At 41.1% G+C, this 12295-nt stretch overlaps 1 protein-coding gene across 1 annotated transcript in view; it reads left to right on the top strand.

Annotated features, from left to right (window-relative positions):
• Window positions 1-334: 334 nt before the first annotated feature.
• CRYBG1 (crystallin beta-gamma domain containing 1) overlaps window positions 335-12295 on the top strand; it is a 235831-nt gene continuing 223870 nt past the window's right edge. The window contains exon 1 of the mRNA XM_055433326.2: window positions 335-527. Within this exon, the coding sequence (XP_055289301.2) occupies window positions 355-527 (173 nt within the window). The 5' untranslated portion in view covers window positions 335-354. The remainder of the gene's footprint in view (window positions 528-12295) is intronic.

The raw sequence follows: 12295 nt of genomic DNA, 5'->3' as shown, positions 1-12295 counted from the left end.
CCGGAGGAGATGTCAAAACCCGACCCAACTCTGGCTCCCACAACAGAACAGAGGATGCAGACAGGAGACGCGGGCGGTTCCCAAGGTTTCCAGTAGGTGTCGCTATCCCGCGGCCGCCGCACTCCCCGAGGTCCGGGGCGCGGGGGCGTGTCCTCCACACCTGCGGCCCCCGGCGAGCGCCTCACCTGGGCTCCCGCCGCGTGCCGCCTGCGCCGCGGGGGAGGCGCTCCGCTGCGGCCCCGCGACGAGGGGCGGGGCGGCCGGCGCGCGCCCGGTGAGCTCTTTATTAATACAAGACCCGGCGGCCGAGGGGCAACGTCCGAGCAGCCGGAGGAGGAGGAGGCAGACGAGAAGATGCCACTGTCGCTGCCGCCTCAGGGAGGCCACGCGGAGTCCGGTCCGTCCAGGCCCCCCAGAAAGCACACCTCTTTCCACATCTGGCGCTCCAAGAAGAAGCAGCAGCCTGCGCGGTCCGACTGTGGGGTGTTCATTCCACACCCGCGCCTGGCGCCCCTCGGAGAGGCCAGGTAAGCCCCTCGACCAGCGCGCCTATCCCCGGCTCACTTCCCCCGACCTTTTCCACTCCGGCTACTCTGACCCTCGAGTCCTCTCTACCCTCGGCCTCGATCGACCCCTCTCCGAGGAGGGGAAAGGCCCAGGGTCGGTTTCGCGTGGCAGGAACGTAACGGGGTCCAAGGAGGGGGCTGTGGTGGTCGCTGTGAATGAACGGGTTCCTCGCTGCTGCTGGTTCAGACCGAGCACCAGTGAGAGGAACTTGTGCCCACCCTTGTAGACTTTACTTTGACTTAAAAATAAGGGTAGCAAAGACAACACCAGAGGCTATGCTAGCAACTTGCTGACGAGAAGGGTTATTACCATAGAGATCGGAACTCCACCTGGGGATTCCTCAGCCTTCTGACCGTGGCGCCCTAATTGTGAAGATGTCCACTGTTGGTGGTGTTATAGCTCCAGTGTCCTCACAGGATCCGAGTGGAGGAGGAAGAGGCAGGGATGGTTATCCCAATTTAATGGGTGGAGAACTTGTGACCAAAGGGTGCATGACTTGTCCCCATTGGAATCAGTGGTAGAAAAAGGCAGCACCTAGTTAGTCCAAGTGTAACTGCCATAGAGCTTTTAAATGTTTTGCGGTGGTTTTGTGACGATTTTATCTTTCATGCGTAAGTATTCATTTATACTATCTGAATTGGTGCGTTCGTTGAGCAATAATCAGTTTGACATAATGGTATATCTAAGAGGTTCAGGTATGTGAAAAATCTTTATTAAAGGACAGTTGGAAATTTCCAGTATATCCTTCTATATGTGTATTTTTTTTTAAAAAAAAGCACATTTATTTAGTTATTTGGTTGTGCTGGGTCTTCACTGCAGCATGCAGGATCTTTTATTTGGGGCACGTGGACTCTAAATATGGGATCTAGTTCCCTGACCAGGGATCAAATCTCAGCCCCGTGCATTGGGAGCGTGGAGTCTTAGCCACTGAACCACCAGGGAAGTCCCCTTCTGTATTTGCTTTTAAATACACATCTTTAGGTATGTGTTTAACACACACCTTTGTGAACAGTGAGAAGAATAATGTACAAGATTTCCATTTGAGAAATGTTTTTCCTTTTATTTCTAAAACAGTCTTTGTAAAGTAATTTCAATCATTTGGCAAATATTAACTAAGTGCTGGGATATCAAAAACAATGAGAGTGGGCCTCTGTCATAAAAATTCTTTGTGTCTTGAGGACACCAAAAAGTAAACAGTGGGATAAGTGCTGCAATAGATGTTAAAATAGAGGAAGGGATCTAGGGAGGCTTCCTGGAGGAGGATGACTGAGGCAGTTTAGTCAGAAAAGGGAAGGAACAATGAGTTCCAGGCAGAGGTTGTATTATGAGCATCCTCAATACTTGGAAGAACATGGTACTTCCTGAGAAGTACTTCCTGAACAAGTGGTTCAGGGAAGTCTGAGTGTGTGTGAGAACATAGGGAGTGGAGTGCTAACAGAGAAGGCATTTTATTTTTTCTCATATTTATCATTCACAGTAGTAATTGCTTGTAATAGGACATATTTTTTATCCACCCAAAGACTTACTGTGCTTAGCTGTGAATTTCTAACAAAATATTACTTAATAATGATGTATCCAATATAAAAGTATTTTTCGTATTACATAAGCAAATAATTTAAACACTTCCATAGTAATGGTCTTATCTGACCTGGTCCCATCACAGTCTACCTATCAAATGAGATGATACACAGCTGTGAACAATTTTGTTGTTCAATTGCTAAGTCGTGTCTGACTCTTTGCAACCCCATGGAGTGCAGCACACCAAGCTTCCCTGTCCTTCACTATCTCCCTGAGTTTGCTCACACTCATGTCCATTGAGTCTGTGTTGCCATCCAACCATCTCATCCTCTGTTGTTCCCCCTCTCCTCCTGCCTTCTATTTTTTCCAGCATCTTTCCCTTTGCATCAGGTGGCCAAAGGATTGGAGCTTCAGCTTCAGCATCAGTCCTTCCAATGAATATTCAGGGTTGATTTTCTTTAGGATTGACTGGTTTGCTCTCCTTGCTGTCCAAAGGACTCTCAAGAGTGTTCTCTGGCACCACAGTTCAAAAGCATAAATTCTTTGGCACTCAGCCTTCTTTATGGCCCAACTCACATCCATACATGACTACTGGAAAAACCATAGCTTTGACTATATGGATCTTTGTTGGCAAAGTGTTGTTAAATAAACAACTTATTCAAATGCAAATGCATTTTCGAGTAAAACTTAGGAGTTTTTATTTCTCTCCTTGAGCTTCTTGTATTTTAGTTCAGTCTTAAAGCACTCCATTCTTTCCTTTAGAATTATGATGAACTTTGTACTAACAAATGTCCTGAGAACTAAACTTACTGGTCTGTCTTTGGGCTGTTTTTCTGGTTATATCATCTTTATACATATTTTGTTTACTCCTGAGAGGGTGTACCAGTTACTGGTAAAGAGAGCAGCTGAAGCACACTAGATTACTGGTTCATCTTTGGTCAGTCTCACTCTCTTGAGCAGTCTGCCCTGTTTGTTCATTTCTGTCCAGGATTTGGAGGTGTGGGCCTCAGCTGGAATGTGCAGCACTCACTGGGACCTTCGTTTCTTTATAAGGATGGGACAGTCAGGTGACCACACTTATCTTCTGGGCACTCACCGTTAATTTTGTGGGCTTTTAGAGCAAATACAAATGAATTTATATATGGATTTATATAAGGTCCTGGATATATGACCTTGGGCAAGTTACTTTACCTTTCTGAGTCTCCATTTCTTCAAATGGAAAATGGAGAACATAGTAATACTAATTCTGTAGGACTGTAGTGAATATCACATGCTAGTTCATGTTATTAAATGTAAAACTCTTATCACACCTCTGGATGCAAAGTAGAAACTCATAAAATGTAAAACCATCACCACCACCATCATCATCATCATTATTATAAATGCTAAGCTATAATGGGAGGCATGGGAAAAAATAGGGTTGGAGGGGAAAAAAATGCTTCCCCTCTTAAGAACTTAACAGTCCAGTGATGGTTTAAAGTTTACCGATGTTTGTATTCTGCAAATATTTGCAACCTTTAGTGCAAATGTTCTAAAACTCAGTGACCATTGCTTGCTTCCTTTACATAAAATAATTTGAACATGGCTGTTTCTTTCCCTATAATGTTATTTTCCATAGAAACAGAGCTGTCGCCCTCCTGAGTCAGTCTCATCTGCCATCTTGTCCATTCTCTTGCCATCTGAGGGACCACACTGGTGTGTTTGGAGAGGGCATGGCGAGTTTTGCCTAGGCTTTCCTTAGCGGCCTTCAGTGGCACCATCATTTATCAGGTTTTGAATTATACTTCATTTGTAGACATTTTATTCAGAGTGTGAATTCTCTGTGTTGTGCTCAGTCGTGTCTGACTCTTTGCAGCCCCATGTAGACCCTTTGTAGCCCCCTACAGACACTTTGTAGACAGCCAGTCTCCTCTGTCCATGGGATTTTCCAGACCAGAATACTGGGGTGGGTAGTCTTTCCCTTCTCTAGGGGATCTTCCCAACCCAGGGACAGAACCCAGATCTCCCACATTGCAGGCAGATTCTTTACTGTCCAAGCTGCCAGGGAAGCCCATGAATACTGGAATGAGTAGCTTATCCCTTCTCCAGGAGATCTTCCCGACCCAGGAATCAAACCAGGGGAATTCTATATCTGGGTTTAAATCCCTGTTCTACTTACCGTGACACTTAGCTGTGTCATCCTGGGCAAGTTATTATCCTTTTTGTGCTTCAGTCTTCTCATCCATAAAAGGGGCATAATAAGAATTGTTATAAAAAAAAGTTAGTGGATGTCAAAGGCTCAGAACAGTGACTGGCACATTGTGAGCGCTCAGTAAATGGGAGCTGTTTCTCCTTTTTCTTATTAATATCTTGCCTATACATGTGAGTGGTTATTTTATGATTTATTTTCTGGTATATGATGAAAATCGTGCTTCATTTTTATTTTCCATAATCGGTGTTATTTTAATTAGAAAAGGGGTCTGAGCTAAAGGTCAATAGAGTGAATTAAAAATGATCACTCTCCATCTGAACTCCAAACCTAGAAGCAAGCATTAATATTCTCCGCAGGATGCCAAGCTCAGGTGATGGCCGTAATCCTCTGAAAATCAGCAGACTTGATTTCACTTGGAGGAAAAATGCAGCCTACACCAGACAGCAGAGCATCCTTGTTTCAGGATGCATAGGTTCAAGTTTTGAGATTGCCAAACATCGCCTAGTTTTTCTGTCTTTGCATGGACATTTTCTTTCTATAGCAGGAAAACAACTCACTCCTTAAACTCTATAAATCACTAGAGGGTTGTGAGGATAAACTATTGTTTTATTTCATGAGAAAAGAACCGTCATTGGAAACATTCTGAAATTGTAGAGTGTTCGTCTTTGTGACTTGATTGATTCCATTTTTCCATCTTTTTTGACTGGTTTAGTGTTTAGAACTCTAAACAGGTTTAATTATTTTCTAACATAGAGGCCACAGCTAGATAAGCCTCGGTTTGTTTTATCTAATAGTGCATCTAAACTGGTTAATAGGTACCAGGTTACTTCCCTTATTTAGTTTATGCCAAAGGCAAGACTTTGAAATTTTTGGTTTATATTCTTTCACCATTGATAAAGCAGGTATTTAAATTTTAACCCTGTCACTTAACTAGCTGTGAGCTCCTGGAGGAGTTTCTTTCCTGCTCTAGCTTCAGTTTCTGCTGAAGCTGCTACCTACCTCTTAGCATTGTTTTGGAGACTTCTAAATATATATTTACAATTACTAGCATGGCTTCCCTGGTGGCTCAGAGGTTAAAGCGTCTGCCTCCAATACGGGAGACCCGGGTTCGATCCCTGGGTCGGGAAGATCCCCTGCAGAAGGAAACGGTAACCCACTCCAGTATGCTTGCCTGGAGAATCCCATGGACGGAGGAGCCTGGTAGGCTTACAGTCCATCGCATAGAGTCGGACACGACTGAGCGATGGAACGGAACGGAACGAACGGAAGGGAGCATGGTGCCTGGAAGATAACAGAGGCTTAGAAATACCTCTGAGAGCAAGTTGCAGTGACAAAGCCCCAGGTTGTGGTATCGGACAGACTCCGCTTCACATTTTCCTCTGCTGTTGCGATAAGTTTTGTAAGCCTCAGTCTTTAAGCCTCAGCTTCCTCACCTGTAAAATGGAGACAACACCACCTCTTCTGGGGCTTTCTGAGGATTAAACACTGTCTATATAAAACAACTGGGCCAGGGCCCAGTGCAGAGCAGGCGCTGGACAGATGAACGGTAGAGCGGGAACGATTATGGCAGTGGCGTTGTAATTGTGGTCTGCATAGTGATGGTGGTAGCGTCCATAAATCCACTTGAACTTGTAAGTGGAGTTAAACAACTTAAGAAGTCCAGGAGAAGTTTATAACCAGGTATGTCAAGACCTGAAGTACCTTTGGGTGTCTGGAAGTACCTTTGTAGTTGTAAAAGGGCGGCTTTTGTACATTCAAGCCTTAACAGTCTTAATATATCTGACTTACAAAGTCAAAGGTAAAGTTTATACTGGAAGTTGGTGGTATTTCTCCTGAAGCAGTTTTGGAGTCTGAGTTTAGTATAGGATAATTCTTTGCCACTTTATTGCTTTATCCACTCTATTTCTACACTTTTAGCCTTAATCGTCTTAGTCCACATCCCTTTTGGAGACTGTTAGTACTTCTGGGCTTGGGTTTATTTCCTTTTTCTTTAGCTTTCACTTATAAATTTTATTTATAAGGATGAGGCAGTGAATCTCTGCTTTACTATTCATCCATGATTAAAGCAATGTAGCAAAGATATTCGGAGAAGGCAATGGCAAGCCACTCCAGTACTATTGCCTAGAAAATCCCATGGATGGAGGAGCCTGGTAGGTTGCAGTCCATGGGGTCGCTAAGGGTCGGACACGACTGAGCGACTTCACTTTCACTTTTCACTTTCACACATTGGAGACGGAAATGGCAACCCACTCCAGTGTTCTTGCCTGGAGAATCCCAGGGTCGGGGGAGCCTGGTGGGCTTCCGTCTATGGGGTCACACACAGTCGGATACGACTGAAGTGACTTAGCAGCAGCAGCAGCAGCAAAGATATTGATATTTAAACTTACTGTCTAGTTCCTAATACCCATTCAAAATGCCCATCTTACTATGAACATTAAAAACACTTACCTGTCTTAACTTTTCACTCACCTAAGTGGTCAGTTTTACTTTAGGAGTGTCCTTGCAGAAAAAAATGATTTAGTTCTTTGAAAAAAATTGTGTCTGAGATTATTTGAATCTTGAACTGTATGCATTTCTGTTTACCTTGAAAAAATTTATCAAATGTTTAATCTCCCTTTCATGTTTTACCTCTTGTAAGAAGATTTAGAGAACCTGTTCATGAAAAGCAATGCAATCTGACTACAGAATCGTTTTTCTAGGATTAATGCTAATTGCTCTTTGGTGAAACATTCCTTTATGTATTTTATTGAAATGATAGTCAATCAGAATTTAAAGAGAAGTTTCTTATGTTCAACAAACACTTACTGAGCTCTTACTCTGTATCAGGCATTGGGAAAAAGAACAATGAAATTAGAGATGATCTATGCTCCTAAGAAACTTGTAGTCTAGTGGAGGAGGGCTGTATGAATGAATAAAGCAGCAAATCATGCATTAAGTGTAGAAACAGAAGATTTAGTCCAATGCATCGAGGTCAGGAGAAGGATTACCTTGAAGGAGGAGAGATTTTTTTCTCTCGTTAAGAAGTTTTACTCATACTGAATAATTAGAATTTTTATTCTCTCATATAGAGATCATCAAAGGCTCTAAATCTTCTTAAATTTTGATCATCTTAAACTATATCCAATACTGGACCAAAAGGAAAATCACAGAGACTTATTTTTATAGTGACATTTAAAACAGAGAATTGTGTACTCAGGATTATGCATAAATAATTTTCTATTTAAATATTAAATATTTAAAATATCTAAAACTTGAGATTATATCAGCTCTTCTGCCATATTTTGGCACCTAGGATTAAAGATTGGGCTTCATAAAAAATTTTAAAAAGACTGGGCTTCAATTTTGACATTGATTTGAAAACCTTCACTAAAATTATAGGTAAACATGATATTGATACTCTAAAATTACAGACTGAAAAGGAATGGTTCTTGACAATTTTAGACAGATTTATAGGTCCCATGAGAATTGTTACTTAGGGTGCACAGCTAACTTGGTGTCTACATAAGCTCTGTCAGGATGATTCTGGAGCCTCTTTTAAGAAGAATCTAGCATTGCATGTGTTCTGTAAGCAAAGTGTTCTTCCTTAAAACAGCCTATCTTTATTTTCATCCCAAATTGCCTGGCATATCCAACTGATGCCTTTTCATATATTCACTATGCAAAATGATCTGGACTTTTACCCAAGATAGGGTTGAAATGTGAATTCAGTATCTTGTCCCAAAGTGAGTTTTAAACATAAAGTATATATCAATAGCTGACCCTTGTGTGGGTGTTGGCAAGAAAGGCCAGTCAATTGTTTACAAGTCTCATTAGCTCATTTATTGCTTCCTTAAAGCACAGCTGCATTGGGCCAACCCAAATTCCTCATCAGAATACCTCTACAGGTTCAGCTTCATAAGATGCCTTCATTCTAGAGAATGAGCACTTGCTTAGTGCTGTCTTTACAGAACCGTGTGCTTTCTGGATTGGCCTATGCAGTGGGAGTGAAGCAATGACAGACACCCTTCACAGCAAGGGATCATTTTGACAAAGTACCAGGAGACCCTGAGACACACAAGTGAGGCAGATAATCCTAAATCCATTTGTGGGATCCACATTTCTCTCATCTACAAGTTATAGACAAGACAAAGACAGGTTGAACCAGGCGCTGACCCAGAAAAATGAAACACAGCATTAACAAGTGCCTTTTGTTTTTTAACCTTCCCATGTATGGAAGTGAAATGAGTAAAAATAAGTTACTGGTAAGCTTGGCAAAATATTCTGTGGTGAAGAAGTTGGCTGCTGACTGTATTTCTTAATGTTCTACACCATTTCAAGTCAGCCCCTCTGATTGAGTGTCATTTGTTAGAAGCCAGGGTTATGGCAATCTGAAGATAATAGTTCAAATAAGAGATCTGGCCAACAGTTGCATAAAGATACCATGGTTAATCCATATCTTAATTTTTCCAAATCAGTTAATAAGCAATAGAATAAATTCCTGATAGTCCTTTGGATTCTCTAGTTGGATAGTTCTTTATCTTAAAACTGGGTTCAAGAGGCAAAATAATATGTACTATGAATACAGCAAGAAAATACAGGGAGCATTTGATTTATAGTAACTTTATATCATGTCTATGAAAAAACTGTTTTCCATAAAGATTTTATTGAAAGATGCAGTTTATTTAACATACACTGTGTCAGACACTGTTCTAAGCACTTTACAATGTTAACTCACCACAGTTAATTTGTAACATCCTGCAGAGGCAGGTACTGTTATTATTCCTATTTCGAGAAAGAATGAGGCACAGAGAGGCAAGGTAATTTGACCATCACAGAGCTCATAAGGATTGGGGCTGTGGTTGTCCAGCTGATGGTCCTGAGTCCTGCAGTTAATCACTACAAATTAAAAGCACAGGCTAGTGCTACCTTCTTTGTATTCCCACAGAAAGTATAGTTCTCTAAATTTGGCAAGCAGAAATTATACTGTACATAGGAAAACAAGTTAATTTTTGATACTAAACAATTTCTGTATTAAGAAGTCCAGATCTTGAGTCTGGAGCTTCTGCCCAAGCTCTTTCAAGAAACAGCATGACTGGAGGAGGCTTGGTTGGTGCACCCTCTTCCCTCCCAGCACAGTCTAGGCCAGGACAGTAGTTTGCATCCACAGTCAAAGATAGCCAGGTGACCAGGTGACCTGGAAAATTTGCAGTTGCTGCTCAGACTGAGTGGGGTGTCAGAATTTCTCAAGGAAAACTGCTAGGGGTAAGCTTAATTAGGTCTCTAGAGGTCCTGCTGCTTGAATCTTTCGTTTTAGTTTCTGATTTATCACTGAGTATTCCCTGCTAACAAATACAAGTTTCACCTTATGTTGATCTTACACATCAAGGATTATAAACTATGGCTGGTATTTTATTCTACTTGAGGCTTGTAATAGTTCTGTGCAATAGCCCAGACCCTCATTTATAGACGAGGAAATTGAGGTTCAAGGAATGCAATGCAGGTGGAGGAAGCAGAAATACAATCAGGTTTTCTGGCTTCTGTTCAGCTGTTGTTCTGGGTCCTCTTGGGTTATAGACTGTACTTCTCTATTCCTGGCCTCTACCCACTTTTGATAGGAGTCCAGCTGATTCATTTGACTTCATGATGACTATTCTCCTGGAAATCTTTCCCTGGATTCATAAACCAACAATTATGAGACTGTCTGATCCCCAGATTGAGTTGTTACTATAGTCTAGTTACTGGCATATTGAATACTTTCAGAGTTCCAGAATTCAGATGTATGTCACCTACCACCTAAAAAAAAATACCCCAGAACCCAAACACACACACACAATAACTTGATTCATGTTTTCAAATAAAATGTATAAAGTTTGCACAAACCATATTTTATAATAGTAAAATATTCTTTATAGAGTCTATCCATATTGTAACCATTCAAGAATGCCCTTTTGGGGCTTGACAAATTGATGGTGCTCTGACAGGTAATGTATTTTATTTGTGATCTTATTTAAATGTTTTGATAATACTGATGAATTTAATAAATATCCTATAAAAGCTCAACTTGATTATTTTTCCATCTGCTATTTGAAACAGTTAAGATAGTTGAATCAAACTGATGAAATTCGGGTTGAAATACAGTGTCTCCTTTATCACATCTGCCATGTGCAAACCTAGAACCGGCCCTTTTCAAGCCTGTGCAGCGGAGGCACCTCCAGGCCTTGCAGGCATTCTTGGCTCTGGTCCCTTGCAAAGGGTGGCTTCCATCCCTACTGTTTTCTTTCTGAGAACTAAGTGATTGTCATTTATCTGCAAGAAATATTACCTTGCTGTTATTATCTGCAAAACAAGAAAATGTAGTTGCTCCAGGGTGGGGTTACAGGACTATTCTCTTTTAGTATTGACTCCCCAAAACAAATTTGACTGGAATAGACTCTATCGATCAAGAATCCTTCCCTGGAGCCTATTTTGGACAGAAACAAGAACATTTGTATTCCCATGTGTGTTCAGTAAGCGTGCTTAAACAAGTTAGCTAAACCTAGAATTTGGATTTTGTTTTTCAGGATAAAAGCAAAGTCTGACTGAATATCTGGCATTGGTTCAAGTTTTGACTTTTACCAGTTTGCATGTTGTGATTGTTCTAATCTCACCCTGTGAGAGGTTTCAAGTACTTTGACCTAGAAGTCATAGTAGCTGGTGCATTGTTGGTGCTTGATTGTACCCTTCCTGTTATTTCACTTTTATTAAAGCTCTTTTTTATGCCCATGAGGGAACAACTGGTCCTAGATGTAGGTGATAACTGTTGATGCATTGAGGCTGTGTTTGCTTCATCTTGTAGTTTCCCTGCAGAGGTACTCCTCAGGAATTTATGCATCAACTTCCTTCTTCTCTACAGAACTCATGGTTGCTTTTCTCTGTGTATAATCATACTCCGATTAGAAGTCCACAAATTTACAAAGCCAGCAGATGTTAAACAAAGGAGAGCACCAGTGTCTATTTCCATGCCACCCAAGAACTGATCAACAAAAAGCAAAACACAGCCAATTGTGTTTGGGTATGTTTTCAGAGAAAAATGGGCTTGGTGTGGGGTATGAAGGAGGACAGTTCACCTCAGATCAATAATTTCCAGCCTCTCCTATAAATTAAGTAAATATAAGAAACTTCTGCCGAGAATACATAGGTGAAAGGGCTTGAATTATTGATTACCTGTCAGGTGGCAGTTGCTTTTATATTTGGTGTGTCTCATTTAATCTTCAGAATAGCTCATCTAAGTAGGTGATTTTACCCCCATCTTTCCAATTGAGTACACAGAACCTGAAAGAGGGGAAGTAGCTTGCCCAAACTTATTTATCTGGTAAATGACAAAGCAGTATTTGAACCCAGGTCTTTCAAATTCTAAAGTTCATAAGATTTTCACTATGCCATGAGAAAACTAAAGCTAATTGAACAAGTAATCGGTGGGGGGAGAGAGACAGAGTAGGGGAGGTGGTTAGCTAAAGAACAGCAGCATCCTACAGAAATGTGGTTATCCATTTACATTCAGAACTGTCACTTTTTCAAAGATAGGAAAAGAAGAATTTCTCTTTATTAATTATCTGCACTCTACCATATCCCATTTAGAGAAGGGGAATATCCAAGTATGAAGAATTCACGCTGGGAAGTCTACAAGGCATCATCATTTTCCTGGGAACTTTTGAGATAATTCTGCTGAGAATTAGTGACTCAGTCCTTGAAGTGTTGATTAAACTTGTTGTACCTGATTTCCAATCTACTCTCAAAACCAAGTCTTACTGCCTGTTGCTGGGATGATTCATAGAGTATGCAAAGGAGTCTAAACTAGCAAGTGTTGAGGATTTTTCACTTTGCACAAAGATTAACCATAGCCCTACAAGAGGAAAGAAATGCTGATGACCAAAACTCCAAATTTATAGGAAACACTGTTGGCTTGAAAATTGTAAAGCTAGAGAGTTTGATGTTAAAGGATTATGAAAACCCTTTAAATAATCTTTGTCTTTATGGAAGCTAGTGAGTTTGTCTTTAGTG

This window comes from Moschus berezovskii, chromosome 10 (assembly GCF_049115385.1).
Source record: "Moschus berezovskii isolate FMDL1 chromosome 10, NW_MosBer_1.0, whole genome shotgun sequence".
In the NCBI taxonomy this organism is placed as follows: Eukaryota; Metazoa; Chordata; class Mammalia; order Artiodactyla; family Moschidae; genus Moschus; species Moschus berezovskii.
Note: the sequence above shows the minus strand (reverse complement) of the source record. Positions and strands in the feature narration are given on the sequence as shown.